Source organism: Patagioenas fasciata, chromosome 10 (assembly GCF_037038585.1).
Source record: "Patagioenas fasciata isolate bPatFas1 chromosome 10, bPatFas1.hap1, whole genome shotgun sequence".
Lineage (NCBI taxonomy): Eukaryota > Metazoa > Chordata > Aves > Columbiformes > Columbidae > Patagioenas > Patagioenas fasciata.
The window spans coordinates 19947675-19970554 of NC_092529.1; the positions used below are offsets into that span (position 1 = coordinate 19947675).

The 22880-nt window shown below is 46.4% G+C and overlaps 1 protein-coding gene across 18 annotated transcripts in view; it reads left to right on the plus strand.

Annotated features, from left to right (window-relative positions):
* Positions 1 to 15506, plus strand: part of CADPS (calcium dependent secretion activator) — a 211152-nt gene extending 195646 nt beyond the window's left edge. For all 18 annotated transcript variants that reach the window (XM_071813271.1, XM_071813272.1, XM_071813276.1 and 15 more), the window contains 2 exons: positions 12333 to 12437; positions 14158 to 15506. In XM_071813271.1, the coding sequence (XP_071669372.1) occupies positions 12333 to 12437; positions 14158 to 14337 (285 nt within the window). In that variant the 3' untranslated portion in view covers positions 14338 to 15506. The remainder of the gene's footprint in view (positions 1 to 12332; positions 12438 to 14157) is intronic.
* Positions 15507 to 22880: the final 7374 nt, after the last annotated feature.

A 22880-nucleotide genomic window follows, 5' to 3' on the forward strand; every position in this document is an offset into this window, starting at 1 on the left:
CCTGCACTCCCCTTAGCAAGGTTTCTTTTCTGAGCTGCTCGTTTAAGTAGGCTCCATTTAATTTATTTTAGGGAGAGTCTTAATAAAATAAGTCCTAGATCTGGCACTGGATTTTACATGCTTGTAAGGGTTTTTTTTTTCCTCCTAAATGTCTTTATCAGAACAGGTTTTTGTGTTCCAGTAGACATTTGGTTGAAGACAGTTAATTTGATTTCTTTTCCAGAGGAGATTTTCCATTAATCATTCTAAGAAGGCAGACTGATTGCTCCGTTACGTTAAGGTCAGCCTAGGCTTGCTAACATCATCTGCACAGTGCTTTTGAGCGTCAGAGATGTTTATTTTAGGTCAGGCACTGAGTGAAAAATCATTTATTTCCCAGTAGATGTGAGTAGCCAAGGTAGGTTTAGGGGAAGAGAAACCATCGTGCTCTATTGTAGGCAGCAAGGCATCCTCAATCCAGAGAGAGCCTTTCTCCGAGCAGCCTCTCTGCTCCCTGCGCACATTTGTCACCACGTACGAGTCACACACTACACTCTAAGCTGAAGCTGCGGCCAAGCCTCGTTTAAGAAGCCTCAGCTAATTGGACCTCCAGTCTTGTGGGTCATCAGGAAAGAGAGCCCAAGGGTGCTGGTGTTCCCTGTGAACCCCAACCCACGCAGGTGCCGGCTGAGTCTGGGGGTGCGAGGAGCGTGGGAAGGGCCGGGACATCCTGGTGCACACAGATGTGTGGGGCTGACCCCCAACCCCCTGGGGCTGAGCCCCCACTGCCGGCGGCTTTGCTCCCCCCTCCGGGCTGCGCAAAGGGCCTTTGCCCAAAGAAACTCCCGGTGCGCGCAGGGGTGAGCCGATGGCCCCTCCGCGGACAATGAGGAATTGTCTGGTTTCCAGCAGCGCCTTCAATCCCTCTTTTCCTTTTCTCCCCCCGCAATCCAGCCCCACACAATCGCTGCCGTTGCCCGCGCCAGCCAGCAGTGCGTGCGAGATTAGCCGTCCCAGGTCACTTCGTTTCTCTTGATCTGCGGCTCTTTCCTTTCCCGGTGCTCCTTTAAACCTCGCCCTGGATGTATGATATCAGCATTCAAAAATGCTTTGCAGGGCTCGGACAGGGAGTGCATTTTCTCCAGTGTGTAACCCCAGGAATGGTACCAGGGGAGATGCTTCCTCTGATGCTCAGGACTGAGATACTCAGGCAGCCTCTAGCTACTCTTTTTTTTTTTCCAATTTGCAGGCTATGAAAGAACCAGTTAAAATCTATGAAGTCCTGCTTTGCGACAGCTTTTGATTCAACCTAATAATAAGTAAAATTAAAGTATTACATAGCATGCATTTCTATATTGCATCTTATTGAGCAACTTTGCATCCAGTTGTACTGTCACTGCCTTGCACTAGCAGGGCCCTGGAATCAGGACAGAGAAAAGCAGCACACTGTGTGGATGTTGTGTTTTACTAAGCTGCTTTATATAGAAACTTAGATTCTAACATGTCAACTTCATTTCTTTTTTGAAAAATTGAAATAAGCAGAGAATATTTTATGGGTTAAAAAAAGTATCTGAGAACAAGCATCCATACAGAAGTAGTTTTGTGTGTGTGTGTACATGCTTTTATATTTTTTTATGCAGAAGCTTTTCATTTAGGAAAACCAAGGTTGGCAAAATCTTGCAAAGAAGAGGGTTTTGGGGGGGTTATGTGACAGTTCCCAGCCAGTATTGTGCACTTTGCTGAGCTGTATCTACAGCCAGGACAGGCTTTACCTATTTCCTGAATATTTTTCCTGCATTTTTGGCAGATGTATAACACAGTGCCCAAGGACTGGGGCTGTCCTGTCTCAGAGAGGAAAGGAGGCACCCACTGAGGCTCTGAGCCTGCAGACCTGCGGGTCTCAGCGTGGGGTGTCCCTGCTTGGAAGATGTTGCGAGTGAGAGAGAAGTGAGAGGTGCTGCCAGGACACATGTCAGCAGGTTTCCTTCCCGGATCACTGTGAGCATCACCTGCCACATCCCCCCTGCACCCTGCCGTAGGGAAACAGCTGTTTCTAAACAGGTCTCCATCCAGCCCTGAGCAGCACATGGCTCCAGGGGTTTGCCCTCCTCAGAGCAAGCAAAGCAGCACGTGGCTGGGCTTTGTTTGGCAGTGGTCAGCATGCAGGCTTGGCATAGGTGTTTGCTGGGACCAGGGCATCCCCAGCTATAGGAGGTGAGCCAACACGGCAATAGCTCTTTCAATGAGATCCTCCCCAGGGGAGAAAGCTCAGGGAAACATGAGCTCATCCTCAGAGCTACCCTGCTCTCACCTCTGCCAGGGATGTATGTGGCTTTTGCCTAGACAGACATTTTTTGGCATCTGGCTAGCTGGGTAGGCCACCCTGACATACAACTTGGGAATGCCTGCGTAATTACAAGCCGTCGTATCCCCAGCAGCTGAGTTGTTTCTCCTGCGGTGAAGGTGCAGTACCATCTGCGGGTCCCTTTCTGTCTCTCTCTGGCTGTGTACCTGCAGTGGGAAGCCTTTGCTTGCGTGACGAGAGCGCACAGGTTGTCTGCAAAGCCACTGACAGGTGGAGTAAACAAACCTGCACCCACCGCAGCACGTGAAGTTGCAGCTGCGCAAAACACGTGTAGGTGTTAACTGGTTTTATGCAGTATTGAAAGTGGAGAGTGTTAGGGATGATCTTTTCGGGCATTTTTCTTTGCTGGAGCCCTTGGTGCCACTGGCATGAAAGATGTCCATCCTCCTTTTCCGTCCTAAGAAGGAATAAATGAAGAGCGGACAGAAATTTGCAGCCAGGAGCGTGCAGGATGGGTTGTGGCCCTTTGGCAAGCGGGGAATTTGTGCGATCCCACTGGCACAGGCAGAAAACACACCCAGAAGGAGTCCCGCACCTCCCTCCCATTAACACCCGTGGCACCAACCTGCTGAGCCCCATCGGGTCCAACTTCCCAATTAAGGGTGAAGCGCCAGCCTGAGCGCACCCTGTTGCTGAGATCCCCAAGCCGTGGGTGATCTCAGGTGCCATATGTACTGCAAAAAGCGTGCGGCACTTCCATGCACCCGGGTCTGTGTTTCAGCTTTCATTCTGAATTCTCTTCTTTATTTGAAGGCAGAGCTCTTATGCGATTCAAAGTTTTTTTCCTTTGTGGTTTATCTTTGGGAAGAGAAAGGGGGGAAAGATAATGTAATTCGGTGATGCCATTTACATCCTAGACAGATGATGAGTCGCTCTGGCTAGCAGCTTAACCCTATTAAGCAAGGCTGGGACCGTGATTTTATTAAATAATAATACAAATTACTTTAATATCGAGCCCCTTTGACTTTGTAACTTCCTCGTTGTTAATGTGAATGGAATTTCATAGTTAAGGAATATACACTAGAGTAAAGGCATCCAGAAATCACAGCACTGGGTGGATGTTGAATATACTGTGTGTACTTGCAGTAATAGCATTATAGTGATACGAAAATTCCCAGGAAAAAACAGTACAGCCATTTATTTCAGTAATAGCCCAGAGTGAGTGTGACCAGGGTGACTCCAGACAGCTTCATGAGGCTTTGATAGAACAACATAATAAAATACAAGAAATAAAAGAGACCCTGAGGTTTCAGGGTATTTTTATTAAGTTGTTAGCATTTTACTGGATCTCTAGAATTTAATGTAGATTTTAACAGAGTGATTTCATTCAGAAGATGAAGGTTGTGTTGCCTCTTGTGAGGACTGCTTGCCCAGGATTTGCTCGTACGGGCAAGGTGCAAGTGAGGGGTCCAGGGTTTGGCAATGAGTTCACATATCCCAAACACTTCTGATTTGTGTGCTCTGTTTCTGGACATACCAAGCCGAATACCCCATGGAGAAGTTAAATTAACAGACTGCAATCTGTTACCAAAATGTAGATGTATTTTCTGAAAGGGAAGATACTTTCAAAAGTGTGTGAATCTGGGAGGGAATTACCTTTGTAATAGCAAATAAAGGGCTGCCCTTGCGGTGCTTTGCCGTTGTGTGCTCTGTAGAGCTGCCCTAAAATCCTACTTGTGATGTCAACTATTGCATAGCTAATTAGAGTATATGCACTTAAAGAATTATGAGTGCTAGAAAAGCTACCTAATGATCAGACGCTGTTATTATCTGGTGTGCGGCAGCGTAGAGGGATGATAACTATTTATTTATTCTTTGCAGATAATGTTCTGTTATTTTCTAGTCTTTGGCAATAGCAAGAGAGCATCTGATATATACAATATTGGTGTGTATCCAATTGTTTGTGAACATCCCAAGTTTTGAAACATGGTTGTGAGAGAGGAATATAAGCTTAAGCTTGAAAGGCTAAAAAGCAGAAAGCCCCACACGTAAATGCTATTATGCACTTAATGAGGCAGGGTTTAAAAAAAAATCAGCCACACAAGTTGGTTTTATCAAAGAAAATGTATAAATAACAACCAGTGATTCAAACTGCCTCACAAAGGGAAAAGCAGGGACGGGAAGCTAGCACTTCACTTGTGGCATTCAGATAATAGTATTTACTACACTAATCTTTTGGGCTTAGCAATTGACAATCAATATATTATTATCAACAAGCGTTAACACAAACAAAAAGCTTCCATTTCTTTTTTAACCGTGTCCCTTAAGTCCCTTAAATTTAATTAAAACCAGACAGCTCTCTCTCTAGTACAAATTAGAGTTAAAATCTTATTAAATATTTGTTCTACGAGAAAACAAAAGTGTCAGCTTGTACTACCAGCTTTGGCTGCTTTCTTTTTTTTCTTTTTTTTTTTCTTGTTTTTTTTTACACACAGAGGGGAAAAAAAAATACCAGCTACTCAAAGTTAAAATAAAGTCTCTCTCCCTCCCTCCCCGTCTCCCAAGACTACTGTCTATAACATGTTGTTCCTTATAGAAAGTGGGATATGGTGGCATTTGCTTGATTAACTTGCTCGACAAAAGTGACAGCTGCTGTGGGTGCATGTAGCTAAGCTGCACAGCGCAGTTCCGCCTTTGTACATCTGTCAGCAAAAAAGGAGGAATAAAGAGTGAAAAGAGACAAATTGGTCCCAAAAGGCAATCCATTCAACTCAGGAGGTTTGCTCTATTCAAGCACTCACTGGGAATCTCAAGTGCTAGGTAGCTTATTCAATTTCATTCATTCTTTAGAATGAGCCCACAAGTGTTTAATTTCTTATTCTGTTGAATAAAAAGGGGGAGCTTTTTTTTATTGGAAGCATTAATTGTAAGACTAGCTGATCAATGCCTGTGATATTAACTCATTGCTTATTTTCTGGTTAGCTGTGTGCTCTTAGATCCACAGCCGCTAATCTTCATTTCTGTAATGTGGGCCATGTCACACCAGTTTCTCTACTTCTGGGAAGCCCGGGCGCTCACGGAGACGCCACACTCGGTCCCCTGAGCCTTGGCCCCTGCCAGGCTTGGAGGAATGGGCCAAATCCTTGGCAGGTGTAAATCAAAAGAGTCACTGGGTTATTATTGATGCCACCTGTGGCCACAGCCAGGACACAACCAAGCCAGGTGCTCTTTGCCTGGGCTGAGCCCCTGACCCAGCTGCAGGTTTGGCCTCTGGACTGGAGGTTTTGTAGCTCAAAATGCTGAGGTGCCTTTGGATGGCTCTGCTGGTCCCCCCACGAGCGGCAGGAGACGGGGAGCCCATCAGCTGTGGAGTGATAGCCGGCATAGGGGATGGGTTTTGTTGAGTAGTGGGAAGAAAAGTTGATGAACATGTGGGATGGGGATTGCTGTGTGGCAAGTCTCCACTTGCCATCCAGAAAATGTGTGCTGGCAGGGAAAAGATGCGCCTCTTCCTTCTTCACTGTGTGGCAGAAAGGCTGTCCCCATCTCCTCGTTGACAGCGGGGACAGGAGCTACATGTGCACTGGAGGGACCGTGGCTCTTTGCCCACTTTGGCTGTGCAACATCTTCTTTTGGGGCCACCACTCAGGAGTTTCTGGCAAACTTGTGTTGCCAAGGGCCTGTCCCCAGTCTTTCCCCACTTTCCTGGCTGTGGGTCAGCCTGGGGATGACATGTTACCTTCTGCAGCAAGCAAAGCCTGGGTTTCCGAAATACGGCCCAAGAAATAGCCAGGGCTCAGCACTGGCAGCCTGGCCAAGACCTCTCCAGCGCAGGCTGGGAGCAGAGCAGGAGGCAGCTCTGTCCCACCACCGCTCTCACCCACATCCAGCATCCCGGCTGAGCTGCTCTTTGGAGAAGGCTCTCAAACTGGGATTGTGTACCCTGCCATGTAAGTTCAGGCGTGCTGGGAACATCTTTTTAAGAAAAGAGTAGGAAACTGCATTGGCCATGAGGCTCCGTGCTTTGTGCTTACTGTATTTACCAAGGTTTTTGTAATTGCAATGACCGCCTGGAATCAACAGCAAAAGAAACAGTGAGCGAAGGTGGAGAGGAACACGTCAGTGACCACAGAAGACCAGAGGGACAAGAGTGGTCCTGCCATCGAGCAGCCTGGGCTTTGGATTGCAGACCTGAACACAGCATCGTGTGCACAAGCCTGGCTGCGTGCACGTACAGGACACACCGTGAACAGACAGCACCAGAAGAGCTCCTGCTCCCAGGCACTGAGAAAGTCCCCAGGCAACGCTGGCAGTTGTGTGCATGGAGCGGGTCCCCAGCGAGCACGGTCCTGAGCAGCTGTGGCCGCGTCCCCACCTCCCCTGCGGAGATGGCACCTGCCAAGGGGAGGTGGCTGCCATGAATGCATGTGACAACACCGAATACCAAATTTGATCTCAAGAACCGCCCGGGACGGGGATGGACAGGGCTCTGTCGAATGTCACGTACTGTCAGCAGTTGTAAATCAGCACAGCCCCGCTGTGCTTTCCACCAGCTGAGATCCTGGCCCATTGGACGGGGATGCAAACACCACATACAAAGAGTCGGTAAATTTTTAATTCATTTTGGTTTGGTTTGGTTTGTTTTCCTGGCTGATGGAGTTCCTTTGAGAGAGGGCTGTTGCCTTAGAGCAGGCTCAGTTTTCCTTTAGGAAATAAGACTCGCAGTCAACACATTCCTCTGTCCCTTCCCACCTCTGTGGTCCCCTCGGTCCGTGCTGACCAGAGCAAGGATGCCGTGGAGGCAGCCCTGGCCCTCGCCTTTGAAACACCTTGAATTTGAGGCTTAATTTCAAAGCTGCCTTTCAGCATTTCAAAACAAGCCTGTGTCCCAGACAAAGAGAGGGAGCCAGCCAGCGTTCGGAGCCTCCTTGTGCCATGTGTGTCACAGTTTTAAATAGATTTGCCCTGCTTGGATTGGTTCTGGTTGGAAAGCGAGTACTGAAATGAGAGGTCATAGGGGAGAGTTACTATGGTAATTGAGTAGTATCACCAGTAGTTTTGCTCTTATGAGCATTAAAGCATATAATAATAGACAAACAACAGTGGTTAAAGCAAGCAGGTAGGATTACTATGTTCTTTTGTCAGAAGTATATAATGTCTTGTAGTCAGTTTTAAAGACTTCTCAACCCCCAAATCCACCCAGCAGTCACCTGCTGAGTAATTTTGTATGCCTAATCTCTAGCCCTTAACTACAAGCTTTCTGCTAATTTGAGGCAAATGGGTATTTTTGACACTAAATAGGGCAGTAAAGAATCCCTGACCTAGAAAAACTCCATTCCGAGGCACTGAGAGCAGAAAAATATTCTTTCAGCATCCTTGTGAGACCTTTGGAATGACATAAAATAGCTTTGACTAAACTGTGCTGCAGCCTTCGATTAATGGTTTGCAGAAACTTGCTGAACATCCCTACTACAACTTCCCCCATAAAACTTGTCACTTCAGATTGCCATCAGCCACCACAACAATAATCATTTCATGCCTATTGCTAATTGCAAGCACAGCTGAGGCTCAGCGGGGTGCTCTTGCACAGTCCCAGGCCTTTATACCAGCCTCAATCTGTTGTATGGCACTTGTTCACACACAAAAAAACTACCAGTAAAGGCAGAAAGAGGCAGAGTCACAGGTTCCTTGTAATCCCTCTGCTACCCTGCTGACAGCCCAGCCCTATAAGCATTCCTGGTTTTGTCCCACTCTTTACAAAAGCTGAAGTGACCTTAAGCTACTAGTATGTAAGCTTTTGAATTAAGAATACAGCTCCTTCAGGTGCCTTAAGAAGCAGTGTTGCATCTGGCTTACGAGATTCTGTTTGCAGCACCCCTGGGGTGAACTGTGCCTTCCTGTAACATGGAAAATATGAGTGTGAACTCAAGGTTCATGGCAAGGAACAGGAGGTCATGCTTCCATTCAGCTCACACCAAAGAAGACGGGGGTTTGCAGATGTTCCTGGGTATGTGGAATGACACCACCTCCCGGAAAGCACTGGAACCCAGCACAGGGCTTTTTTTTTTGATAAAATGTGCCACACTCAGTGTGGTACTTGCAGATTTATTCATAACAATTTTTGCAATTTATGTATTCAGAGACAAACTTGCTATTTCAGTGACTTATTGATCGTGCTTTTGCATTCAAAAAAAAAAAAAATGGCAGGGGGAACAAGGAACCTTGTTGCTTGAGCTGGTTGGGGTGTTGGATGGGCAGCCATGCAAGCCCACCCTTGGCATCCTTCAGCTCCTCTAGTGCCCATCTGGGAACAACCCAGCCAGCCCATGGCCCACCTCATCTACCCAGCCTAGCACTCAGCAGTAAGGGTCATTGTGAAAGACAAGGGGAACAGGAAAACTAACATGAAAGAGGGATTAAATTCTTAACTGTGCAAATATGGTATCTACTTGCAGTTACTGGGCTCTGGTAGCATCTAAAGAGTGTCTGTTTGCATTTCCTCTGCTGTCGGGCAGGTCACACTGCACAGCGGGCAGCACAGCACATCCCCGCGGGAGCCTTGTCCCTTCCCTGCTGATGTTCGAGTGGGTGCGTGGCATCCACACAGCCATTCCTCATCCTGTGCCCCCAGACTAAGTGTAAATTGTCTTCTGAGTGACGGACAGGGATGCCAGTTGGCATCAGTAATGTGTGTGTGTGCAGCAGCGAGATATGGGGAGTTGAGGTCCACGGACTTGGGAGCAGCAATCAGGTCTAATCATTCTTTACAAGCAGGTGTGAGAAGTTTTGAGAAAATATATTTACACTAGTTACTTCAGTGTGTCCACACCAAAGCTTAGCTGGCCCCAGAGTGCCAAAATGTGTTGCAGACCCATGGTAAAGCCCCAAAATTCAGCATCTGGGCTGTGCCCTCTGCACCTTGTGTGTGGGGACAAGACACAGGGCTGGAGCCTCCAAGGAACCCCGTGTCCCCAGCATGTGCCCCGATGCCCATGGGGAAATGGCAGACCCACAGAGGGTGGGCGAGGTGACCGGCGTCCCGACAGGACCGCGCTGTGCTCTTTTGTCTGAAATCATCACATTTGTGTTTCAGAGCATTTGGCTTTGTTGTTGTTTTTTTTAATAATATAATGATATGCAAATGTTATCTTCTTTGGTAGGTTAGTCATGAATCAGAGGGCTTGTGCATTTTATAGCACATCAACACTAGTGATAGCTAAAGGGAACATTTAATTTATGGGCTAACTTCTTTTTATGAATATGCAGGGCTTAAATTCAGCAGTTGGTGTGTGCTCTATGAAGTGACGTGACGGTTTTGTGTATCAATATCAATGAATTAGACTTTGTCTTTTTCCCATAAAGCAAAAAGTCTTTGGAGTAACTAAGCTTTGAAAAAGAGAGCTGAGCGGTACGCCTGGCTGAGCCCTTGTCAGACGGTGCTCAAGAGGAGAGGGGGGCGATTTGGTTTCGGCTCAGAGGAGTTTGCATCTCCCCAGAATCCAGCGTGTTGGAGTGCCTGCCAGAGACACAGCAAAATGTTTCATGTAGCTAATCTGAAGGTCTCGCAGCAGCAAAGTCACCTTGCTGGTAACTTCCGAGCAGAGGTTATAATTTCTGTTTCAGATCCATACAGCCGTGTAGGTGTGTGTGCCATGGGACAAACAGAAATGGCAGGACCTGCCCCAACCAGGGACTTCTCCTCTCCTTTAGCGGTGACATAAACACCCAGCAGATCATTTTGTGGAAGAGGAGAGGCAGCAGTGAAAGGGAGAGGGTGTGCATATGTAACGTACAGTTGCTTCGTTCCTCTGTGGGTTTTGATTTGAAGAGGTTTTGGAATGAGGTGTTTGGGTGACCTGGGCATCCATGGGTACAGCCCTGGGTCACAGCTAATGTCACCCAAGAACATATTTAAGCGTGCTGATTGCAGAAAAGTAACGTTTTAAACATTAATCCCTCAGTGACAGCAGATGCTCTGTGCCACCCACCTGGCTGTCCCAGCACCCACAGGCACCAGAGCTCCCTGGGGGTAGCCAGGGATGCTCTGGTCTACTGTGCTGGTCAGGCCTACACCAGCTAATGAGGGTGCTTCTCTCACAATTCAATTCCAATCTCATGTCAGGACCTCAAGTGACAGCTGACAGTATCTGAGCTTGATTGCTGCTACAGAGAGAGTTCCTGCTTGCCTGTCTCAATTAGCTTCATCTGAACTCTTAGCTCTTGCCAAGTCTCCATCCTGGAGATGAAGGGTCAGCAGGAATCTCTGCCACAAGCTGCACAAGGTGTAAGCATTGAGCAAGAGATCACCATGTGCCATTTCTTTGGTGACTCTTCCATCCCTTTATTTCCTCCATAGTATTAAAAAGTGGTATAGAAATAGAAGTACAGGAACATCTTTCTTGAAGTGGGGATAAAACCCTTCCACATGCAGCAGGACCAGCCTCTGCTGACTGCTTCTGGTGGGGGGCAGCAACTCCTGGGCGCATGAGGTTGCATTTCAATAATGTGTGTTGAGCCCACATTTTCAGGATGCTGGGCTGATGTAGCTTGGACACCTTTGTTTGCTTGGGTCAGTCTTGTGCCAGCTCGTGCGCTTGGCTTGTGCGTGCTCCAGGACAGCGGTGCCTCAGGGCCCCAGTGCTGCCAGCTGTGCCCTCCCCAGTGACAACATCTGGTGTTGGAGCCACACGTCCAGCAGTGCCACCCATGCGCTGCTGACGGGTTGGCACTGGCTGCTCAACCGGTGTCAAAGGCTGAAGGTAACAAGTCACCGGCCTCAGTTTTGCAATTGCAGAGCGTTCGGTCGTTTCCATTCACCAGCAGCGCTGGCAGCTGCAGCAGCTAGAGGGAAGGGGACGTGTTTGTGATTCAGAGACCCCCACCCGAGGGAAAAGAAGGTACAGCGAAAGATGGTGATAATACCTGAGGTAGGGTTTTAGGGTAGTTAGGAGGGAGCTGAATTTAGACTAACCTGGGTGTGCCTTGAGCACAGATTTTAATAAACCGGTCCAGTGTTTTGTTTTTTTTCTTTAACTGATTCTGTACTAATTGCAGCTGGTCCGCAGGGTAGGTTTTGATCTCTGTGTGTGTGAGATTGTGAGAGAAGGGTGTGACTGTGCATACCGAGGCATGATGGGTTTCTGTCTGCAGACCACTTTGTAATCAAGCCTTGTGCTGAGCGCCATGGCGAGGTTTTGTGATCCCCCCCCCTCCGCCACAGCCCTTGCTTTTCCTTCTCTCGGGGGCTCGCTGCTCGTCTGTGCGGCGTCAGACGTGCCATGGCAGCCCTGCGTGAGCAGGGAGCTGATCCACAGCCCACCGGAGCCTTCCTGCGCTGCAGGGCTGGCAGGCTGCTGCCACACAGCTGCGAGCCTTTTTCACAGACAAGCAGCAAAATTTCAGCCCCTGGAGGGGCCCTGTGAGTTCAGCAGCTTCAAACAAGCTCATTTCTTTGCTGCTTTTCCATCTTTCATAACGATGAGGGTGAAACCAAAGCATTTCCCGTGCAGGCGCCTGTAGGTGCTTACAGCAGCATCCTCATCCTCACCCGCAGCCCAACCCTGCCCCGCAGCAGCCTCCCCTCTGCTCGCCGTCAGGGAACCAGATTCACCCCGTGGCTGGTTATGTTTGAATTTCAAGACGGTAAGTAGCTTGAGTGGGGGGCTGACACACTTAAAGGCAGGACTGTGTTCTCGCTGTGGGAGGGTGAACAGGGTTTAAAAAATATATATATATATAGATATATATTTGATTGGGCCAAACACACACCACTGCCGGCAAGTCCTCTCAGTGGCAAAAATCAGATTACAAAAACCTCGCGGTGGCTTTGGTGGCCATTAACCCTCCAAATAAGTTTGTTGTTGTCATTGTTAAAAATTTAACAGCTCATGCATGGAAATTCTGTGTAGGAGAGGTCGCCTGTCTCCCGCTCTGAGTCTGTCCCGTCCCATGCACGGGCGGGTCGGTGTGACCGTGTGCGGGGTGCAGCCCGTGGCGTTTGGGGTGCAGCCCTCCCGTGGTTGCTGGAGGAGTCCTGTCTCTCTTGCAGCAATGGTACACCAGCTCGATGAATGTCGTCTGCACCTGGCTGACAGACCGCATGGACCTGCAGCTTCACATCTACCAACTGAAAACTCTCATTAGGATAGTAAAGGTAATCAGCTGATGCATTTTCAATACTGTCTTGCTGTCGGAAGGAGCGTTTGTTTGCCTGCATGTGTGCGGCATGTTCTGTGCAATAGGCAAACTGTCGCCAGCAAATAAATTAAGCCATTCATTAAAGTTCTTAAAAATTAAGATACTTGTGTGCATGGCATGTAGTGAAGGATAAACAGGAACTTGAAATGCATATAGATGCAAAACGCAGGTGGGCAAATAAGAGCAAAGCAGCAGCTTGCATGAAAAAGGGGAAAGTCTATTCCTTTTTGACCATACCTGTACAGTAAGTGCAACAAAATTAGCCATTTTCTGCACAAATATTGATCACACCAATGAACTCCAGTGCTAAAATGGGTTAAATCAAACCAAAAGTTTTTAACGCTCTTTTACTAGAAACATTTAAGCCCAGCTATGGCTTGTGATTGTTGTCAGAATGCAAATGAGGATTGTTCTCATAGTTAATTGAAGTTGTTTCTTTTACAATGGGTGTATATAATCAACTCTAAGAGATCACAAAGGTGAGATAACATACCCTAAAAGTAACATTTTTTCCTTGAGTGCACGTGTGTGTGTGTGTGTGCGCGCATATGTGTGCATGCCTGGGACTAATGATAATTATTTCAGTGTGAAATCACAGTGATTTACATGAAATAATAAGATCACAGAAGGGGGTAAATATATTTTTGATCATTTTAGGTTGTATCTAATGCTTTTTGGTCTAGTATTTTATAATGTTTATGGTCTTATGTGCAGTGAACACATTGAAGGCATGAATAAATTAAAACTGAAATGTATTAAATGTGCTTTTCATAACTGAAAAAAAACAGGCACAGACAAATTATTTCTACTTGTCAACTAGCTGAGGAAAGCTTTCTTCCTTGTGCTTTATTTATACCAATGTTACATTCAGATGCAGCTACAACAAATCCAAAGACTTTCTGAAATAGCAGAACAGTAAATGGTTTCTGCACAGAGCACAATTAAATGAACTGTGAGGCCAGAGTTTTATCTCAGAGTCAATACATTTTTAAGCATAAATTCAAATGAGAAATATTAATTGTAATAACAAGGGAAATACAGCTAACCATGGAAATACAACTCCAGTTTCAGAATTAGGTGAAGAAAGATTTAAGAAACACATGCCCTGTGCTTATGTTTATACATCAACAATTTTCCCTGGACTTAGTTTATTTAATCCCAGTACTGTAGGTAGGATTATTTAATACGGACCATTCCGGGAACGTGTAATCACGTCTGCGGTTACCGGTGATGAACATTCTGCTGCGTGAAGAAAAATAACTGGGCAGATAAATGCAGGCAGAAGCAAGGGCAGTTAGTTGGAGCAGAGCCCCGATTTGATGCTTCTGTGTCTTTTTAGACCCCAACCTCCCATCTGCAAAGCTGCCCTGAGCAGCCCCTCTTCCTCCAGCCCTGCTTTGAAGCTTCCATGCAGCCACCCGGCCCGGCCACCCTGCAAAGGCCCGGCTGGAGCCCCAAAGCCATAATTTGTTGCTCCAGGCACCCGAAAGGGACCTCTGCCATGGCAGAGCCTCTGCAAAACATCCCTGGGGCTGGGGTTTCCTGGCTGTCCCAGCCTCTTCCATTACTGACCTCAAACCCGGGCAGGGGGACACGGGCTGACTCTTGCAGAGGAGCCAGCTCAGCCCTGACCTCTGTGCTGTCTCCTCCTTCCTCCGCGCCTCTCCCCACTTTAGAAAACATACCGGGATTTCCGATTGCAAGGTGTGCTGGACTCCACCTTAAACAGCAAAACCTACGAGACCATCCGGAACCGGCTGACGGTAGAGGAGGCCACGGCGTCGGTCAGCGAAGGCGGAGGCCTCCAGGGGATCACCATGAAGGACAGCGATGAGGAAGATGAAGAGGACGACTAGGGATGCTGACCCAGAGGAGCGGCTGGGCATCGCCTGGTATCCTTGCATGTACCTCGTCTGTAACTCAGTTAGCCACATTAGGAATTTTTCTGTCAGCTCTAAATGCCCATGAGAAGTTTACCAATACAAATGCCATGTTAGCTGTGTGGTAAATAAGATTAGCATCTCTCTTTGATTCATCGGTTTCCTAATTTCATATCTATATGTTCATAAGCAATATGGAGCACCATTGTTTAATACTGTTAATGGAAAAAAAAAACTACATAGAAAACATGCTAGGTGTGTCCCTGTTATAATTAAAGTTTAAATGATGCTTCATTAATGTACTGTATATACATTGATGGTAAATTGTTGTGAAGATGAGTGAATCGAGTCCTTTCATTTCTTTGTTTCTCTTCTGTGGATGCCAACTGCTTAAAAATTAATAAAAAACCAGCTTTGTTTTTAAAAGAAGAACGAGGCAATTACAAATTATTTTTTTTTGTTCTCTCTGTTCATTTAAAAAACAGAAAACAAACAAACCCAGACAGCTGTTTGAATCATTCTGCATCCTTGTTAATGTACCAGGCTCTTCCCTTCAATATGCAGTTAACTCCATAGAGGCTACATCCCAAAGGATTAGTCATTCTAATTGCCACAACAGATTAATCCTATCATTATGGATATATCATGCCACATTACAAGTCCAAAGCAGTTGTTTTATGTTGACGTTTGCTCCTCTAAATGTTACATTTTTTGTTTAAATTTCAAATAACCGTGTATGTACAAAGACAACTTTAATTACAATCTTAGACTATACAAATGTGTTTATAATAATATATTGAATATTTATTTCGGTAGATTGTAACCATAATTTACAATTCCTCTGTTTCACAATGGTTTTTATATATGTCATGTACATTGCATTTTGACCAGTAACTGCATGTCCATCAGTCCCTCCTCCAGAGCTTTTACTTTCTGTGTAAAATAGTGATCCATTTTGCTTTTTTTGCCTTATACAAGCCGACAGTTGTAAAAGTGTAAGAACTGTGGCTTCTCAATAAATAACTATTCAGATGTCCCAATAATAAATTACGGAGTCTTTTTATGTCTGCCTTAGGAAAAAAGAAAAATACAAGCTGAGATGTAAGAGCCCCCACCTCTCAGAATAAAGGCATTTTCTTTTCTCATGGGTGTTTTTATAGTTTATTAATTAAGAAGATGATTTCCTGATTTGCTTCCCAAGATCAGGGTGGGACCAGACTGTCTGTTTCCCAGGTACAAGGGCATTTCTGCTGTCACCTGAGCAGTTGTGGCCACCATTATCTGCACTCTACATCCTACATTTTGTCTCTGGACCTCTAATTGATGGTCTGCTCAAGCACAGCTCCTGTTGTTACATGGTTGTCAGCCTTGCCCAATACTTACCTTCCACCAAAATACTTCCGTTTGCATTTTAACTTCTCCCAAAGTGGTGAATTGCAGCAGCCTGCAGGGCACTTAGAAACACATGGCATGGGGCAAACCTCAAGCTGACATTAAAAAGCAGGTTGGTTTGATGGAAAACATGTTAGATTGGTAGTTTTCCAAGAGGCTCTGCAGTCACTCCCTTCTGGCAGCCAATTCAAACCAAAAATGACTCCTGGATTTCAGTCATTTGAGGGAGAAGCAGAAGAGCTGATGTCCTTCACCCTGAAGCACAGCAACCGTCTAGGGGAACAAGGACAAATGTTCATCACCCACAAATAAAAGATGGGCAAATGTTGGAAAAATGTCCTCCCTGGACTAACCTGCCTGACATAACAAATCGTTAAATTAAATCATCTTCCAGTGCCCAAGAGCCATGAGACACTCCCCAAACATATGAGAGGAGGAAGGGACCTCTGGGACCAGCCTGTGGAGGGGGTGTTGAGTCCCAAATGGGACTGGGATAGTTATGGGGCCTGGAGCACATTCTTATGCAATGCTGTATTTCTTGGTCCCTTCCCTCGGTGGCAGAGTTTAGCACCTGGCTCTGGAGATCCCCTGCAGCCCCATCAGGGTGGCCAATCGTTGCTTCAACACGCACTGACCGGTGGCGACCAGCATACACCACCCTCCTTGGGAACAGGGACATCGGCAAGGCTTTTACTGTAGGAGCAGGTGGTGGGGGAGGCACATTTAGCACATGTCCATAAACCATTTGATGCACTAAGATAGACAAGTTTGGAACCCAGATTGTAGACCAGCAGACCAACTTCTTGGTTTTTGTCTTGCTCCACAATGCTAGTAGAGAAAAGCATTGCCTGGAAAAGCCACCCCTGAGGATTTGGGTGGAAACGTGGCCTTTTGGCCACTGATACAGGAAGCTCTTCCCCCTTCTTACCCACCCTCCAGTTGTGCAAGTACTTGGCCTTAAATCCTCAGAGGAACTGAAGTAGCAGGTGAGTGTTTAAGTCAAGTCCTACAGTTCTAGTGCCTCTGCAGGTCTGTCACTGGGATGTGTGTAAAAACTGCCTGTATCCCAACATCATTATGCTTGGATCCTTCCATCACAACCTGAAGCCCTCACAGGACTTGCCTGACAAAACAAGTCTCAGAAGACATAAAGTAATGATCAAACCACAAGCACCACCTAGTCTCTTCTTTCTAGTTAGCCGAGATCAACACACCTATTGGTGCATACATGTGCTTGTGCCCTCTTCATCCTCTCCCACAGTTGTCCCAAATATTTATATGAAGAGGAGGCACTGGGAAAGTGCACTGCTTACCTGGGGTGGTCACCACGCTGGTAGCAAAGAACACTCGGGGAGATGCAAATTTGTAGTTCAGCTCCAAGTCAGGCAAAGCAGAGCTGGAGAAACAGCTTGATTTTGCTCTGGAACTGGCTCCCTTTTATATATTTTTTTTAACATGAAATATTTATTGGGTAAAAACACAGCCCACTTCCACCTGCCACCTTTCAAAATAGCGAGCCTTGCTCAGTTTTTTGAATGAAGGAGTGTGGGTGCAGCCTTCAGGAGATGCTCCTTGGCTGAGCATCACTACCGTACAAAGGTCCCTCCCCAAAACGGCAGCGATGGACACCCTTGCCTGAGTTTCTCTGTCATTAGCAGGGACCCCATAGCCTCTGGCAGATTTTCATCTGTCCTCAAACCCCAATAAAGCACCTCAGAGACTTTGTAACAACCCTGAGGATATGTCAGGCTTGATCATGCATTCAAAACAAGGAAAGCATTAGCCAGCTTACTTCTTTTAAGGATTTTGGATCCAAATTACGACCTTCGAGTTACATAGCTAAACGTGAGCAGGGAGAAGAGCTGATGTACAAGCAATGCAGGATTTAAACTCCTGCTCCAGAGCCTGCAGCCTGTGGTTTGAGCAAAGGAGCATGTTGCACCCTGATCTCCACCACCTTTAATCCTGCAAACAGTGAAGTGGGTGCTGGCAGCCCGACTCTCCCATACGGGCCCAGAACACGGTACCAGGAGCAAGAAGTGCCAGGTTGGGTTAATCCTGCAGAAATGCTGAATCCAAAATGGTTTGATTTTGTCTGAAAAACATCAATCTGGGTTAAAAGCCCTCCTGACCCACAGATTACACTTTGGACAGGACTCGGGCTCCCGCAGAGCAAAGCTGCACCGGCTGATAGATGGGAGCACCCTGGCAAACACAGCCGAGGAACGGAAAGGTTTGCTGCTGGGTTCGTTTCAACCCATTGCTGCGGTGGAACGAGCTCCAACAGTCAAAGAACTTCCTGCCAGTACAACTGCACCTAGATGAAGAATCTGCCAGTACAGTTATGTCAATCAGTTTTGGGGAAAGAGGAAAATTTCATTCTTCTGCCAGCAAAATTTTAAATGATAGATCAGGCCAAAACTTCTCTCATATTTACAGGGAAGTCCAGTGAAAATATCCTTTTTTTTTGACAGACTTACTTAAAGCATGTGGCATGGAGACTGAAAATGCTATCAACTATTTGACTGACAAGTGTCAGCAGCTGTTCATCCAATTTGTTTTATATTTCAGCAACTAACAGATTCTTTCCCCTCTGCTGTAATGCATGTCTCCTGGCCCATAGGCATCTTAGAAATTGCTTTTCTGCCTCTCAAGTGACCAAAACGTCAAAAATATTAGAAGACAATCTGTGTTCAGAAGCATAAACACGCACGCAGCAAAGCAAAGATGATTTTGCCAATGTTCAGGCTGTGTTCTTTTTTCAAAAGTCACAGAAAACCTAAGGCAAAAATTACTTCTCTAAGCTTTAAAACAAAACACTAAAGTAAACAACGCGCCCGATAAATCAGCACAGGTTAAACCATCAACCACCAAGGGAAAAAGCAGTCATCTAACCACCAACCAAAACACAGCTGAGCCATATTTCAACCTCTGCACTTGTGTGTGAAGCTCACGACTCTGCACTATGGTCACCACCACCAATGTTTGCTCAAATACCTGCTTCGTGCTGTCATCGTTCAACAGAGCCACCGCCACGTAAAGCTCAGTCCAGCTTGGAGAGCCACTTAAACCATTCACAAAAACCGGCGTTCTTCGTCATAGGTCTAGCAATGCTTTCAGAAAGCCTTTGATTCTTGACTGCATATAATAAAAGCTACAATTATTGCAGTTGCCACCCATTCTGAACTTGTTGGACTAAAAAGCCTGCATGACACCTCCCTCCGGTGAACTGTATTCAGTGGTATTTCCTTTATTCAAGCACATTAAGCTCTTGAGCTAAACCCAAAGTGATATTTTCCTCAGCCTTTCTAAAATATACATATTCCATTTCGAGTTGTAAATCTGCATTTGTTGTAACTATGCAAAATATGGGAGAAAAAAAGTGCAGAGATTATATGCAATCTGCCAGCAGAGTTGTGTGCCATGAGGAAAATGCCTCACAGGTCAAAACAAAGAAAAACACTGAGCAACAAATTAGTTGCAGGCAGTAGCTAATATGGAGATCAAAAGATTAAAATCAACATGCAACGATGAAATCACTGGAATAATAGGAGCACTTAAGAAGATTAAGTCAATAACAGAGTCCAGCAGTACAAAAATAAGATTTTGATTATACTGTAAAATTTCATATTGGGAAAGTAAAAGCAATTACAACCACGACATGCTTCGCTCCCCCTGCCTTAGACCATCTTGGCTCATTTCCTATGCAAGGAATACAGTTGTTGAAATAAACAGAAATGTTATGACTCGAGTGCTTGATTCAAAAACAAACCAGGTGGTCAGATCAGATTGGGGACTGACAGGACGGGGTCTGTATGAGGAGGACTTGTTGCAGATCCCGGAGGATACGACAGCTGGGGGGAACAAAGGCCGTACTGGTTAGGACTGTTTTCGGCAGAGAGAACTCCACAAGCAGCTGATCTTGGGGGGATGTCCCAGGCTGGCAGCTGGAAAGGAGAAGCACGCACTGGAAGGAAGGAAGAGAGAAATCACTCAGAGCGTTCAAGGGAACATGGTGGTCAGCTCTGATGACGGGGAAGGGTTTTTTCTATGCAGCTAAACCAGCAAAGGTTGCAGGTTTGGATTTGGGATGTACATCAGAGGCAGAGCTCACAGCAGCCTCCAAGCCCACATGGACCCTCACATAAGGGACAGGAACACGTCCCATCGCCATGTTCACCAGTGCTGGGGGTCACCCAGCAGCACAGCTCAGTGTGGACAGGAAGAACAAACTGCTGAAGGGCAGCTAATGTTCACCACAACAGACCTACCCTTGGTCAACCCCGGTGTGTAAGCAGGAAGAGATGAACCAATGCCTCCAACACACACTGGCCATGGCTGTGGGACACCAACCTCATCCAGGTTATAGCTCTTCCAGGGACAAACGGTCACCCTGGTGGGGGCCTTCTCACCCAAGAAGTTTCAGAGCCCTTGGTGGGTTCTGCAATACTCAGCGTTTCATGAGGAAGAGCCTAAGCTGCTCCCCAGAGCTGATGACCTGCCTGGGCTTTTCTCTAAGTTGTTTTTTTCAGCATCACTAACTTGAGCCCCACCCCAAAATCGCAAGCTAGGCTCATAATTAAATCAAATAAATAAATGATCAGCTATTTTTACAGAATTTGTGGGTGTTCTTGAACATTCAGGGAATACTCGGGTCACGCATTGAAGGTTTTCCTGCAATAGCAAGGTCTGGATTTTTCATTCAGGCTCTGATTTTTTAATGGGATTTTTTAGCAGTTCTGGGGTAAAACTGGCACTTTTCTTATGCCCAAGTGGCACAGCAGCAGTTTTACCAGCCAGGCTGGGAGTCCTGCCAGGGTCTCTGCAACTCGGCCACCACCACCAGGGACAGGGATGCTGCAGCCTGTCTGGTCCCGCATGGCCCGGAGGAAGCAGGAGACGCGCTGCCGTCCGCTGTCACCTCGGTACCTCGCAGCCCGTGGAGTCCTGCTGCAGAGGACACCTATGACAACAGTTCAAACAAGAGCAAATGCAAGTCTCAAACAACACAACATGTGGCATAGCCAGAAAATCCGGTCAACACCGAGTGGGGAGCAAGTTGCAAAAAGACAAGGGAAAGATTGGATATTTGATTTTTTTTTTTCATTGAAAAAGCAAGTAATTTTGAAAACAAGATGTTTTTCTACCTCATTAAAGGGAGAATAATTCAAAACACGTGGGGTTTGTCCCACTTATTTTTTTTGGCCAACCTTCTTTCAAGCAAAAAAGGGAAGGAATAGGAACACAAAACTGAAGTGGGCTTCTACTCGTTTTCACCACTTTTTGCTCCTTTTTCTGAAACGTTTTCAGTAGGAAAGTGAGAACAAGGCCATCCCCCCATTATATTCATCTTCTCTACTTCCTCCCACCTTTTCTCCTAAATAGAAAATAAGAGGAAAAAACACAAAAACGGAAAAATTTAAAAGCTCCCACTCTTTCCAAACTAAAAAGTATAACATTTCAAAACGTTAGGAAGGGACATCTTTTGGTTTCAGCGTGCAGAAATGAAATGCAGCATCTCTCCATCACTGCAACATGAAGAATGACTATTTCTGATGATAAGGATGGCGAGCAGCACCTCACCCCTTCAACAACTTCTTGCTTGCCTTACTGGCCGGGTTGACTTCAGACATGATGTGGATTCAACCGATTCCTCCACTGCCTCCTGGGCCAGACCTGTCTCGCACCAGACTTCACCCAGGATGTCTCTCTCCACTCCTCACAGGCAGGCAGTGTTTTTGGGACATAACGCCTGGCTGGGATTGAGCCATTAGTTACCATTCCTGTTGACAGGCAAACTCGAATAGGCTCTGGCTCACTTTCTCTGAGCTGCGGAAGGAGGAATGAGCCGAGAAAAAAGTTCATTCAATTGCTTCTGTTTGGCAGCTCTGCAGGACTCTCCGCATAGACAGAAAGAGATGAGGCAAGTAAGGAGTTGCCATTTTTAGAATTACATAAGCCAGTTTGATTGCCATCGAGGAACTCTGTGCAGCTCCTGCCACGGTGCCCTGCCAGGTGCTCTGCAGTAGGGCTAGATTTCAAACAGCTTTAGGAGCAGGTCAGATACCAGCTCTTTAAAATTAGACTCAGGTTAAAAACGTCAAAGCTACTCCTGCCATCACTGACAACATCAACCAGGGCAGTCCAGTGCAAAATCCCTTCCAAAATCCCACTAACTACATTTGCTGTGGTACCCACACCGTGCTCCAAAACCTAGCTCCCCAGAAGTGTTTCATTATGAAAAAACAAACAAAATCTAAAAAATAAAATCTATTAAAAAATCATCTACCTATGTATACGCAGTAATGTGTGCACAACTCAGTGAATGGGCAGAAACAACAGCCTCTGCTGCAGACAGGGTGGCCTCACCATGTATTGCCCCTGCCCCACATACAGCGTTGGTCACCGCTGAGTGACACACAGCAGGGTCACCCTACCAGCCGCAAGGGCCCTGCAGGACGAGAGGGACTGCCCGTGGGGGCTGAGGTCTTGGTACTGCTCCCGTTACATGAGGTACCATGATTTCAAAGGGGCAATGGGAAGCAGTCAGATAACCACTCCCTCTTCACCCCAGCCCCAGACCTTGCGATCCTGTTTCCACATTCATTGCTCATTAATTTGTCCAAAAAGTGTCTCTCTCTGACTGCTACAAACCAAACTCTGGCTAAACACCTTGGGACCATCCCTAGGCAACACTCTGAGGGGGTAAATTGCTGCTTTGAATCAAGCCAGACCCAAACTCAGCACAGTGGGCCAGGCCCAGGCAGCACTGCAGCCCAGCCCGACCCTGGCTCTGGGTTTCACCACTGCACCTTGCACCAGCCGCAGAGCTACAAAGCTACATCCAGAAGCTGCCCCCTCAACTCTCAAAGGCAGCCTCATCCTAAATTCTTGGGCTGGTGGATCGCCCAGCTGTCCATCACCTTACGCTACTACTACTACCAAAAAAAAAAAAAAAAGTATTTAAAAATACATAGAAAAAGAAGTAGCATAGAAATCAAAGCCACCATTTCAGAGACATCGAAGCATAATGTTAATAACTTTCGGCAGCTTCCACTGTGGAGTTTAAGCAGCTGCCAAGTTAAATAACTAGGAGGATCCTAAGTTGTCTTTCAGTGGACCATAAA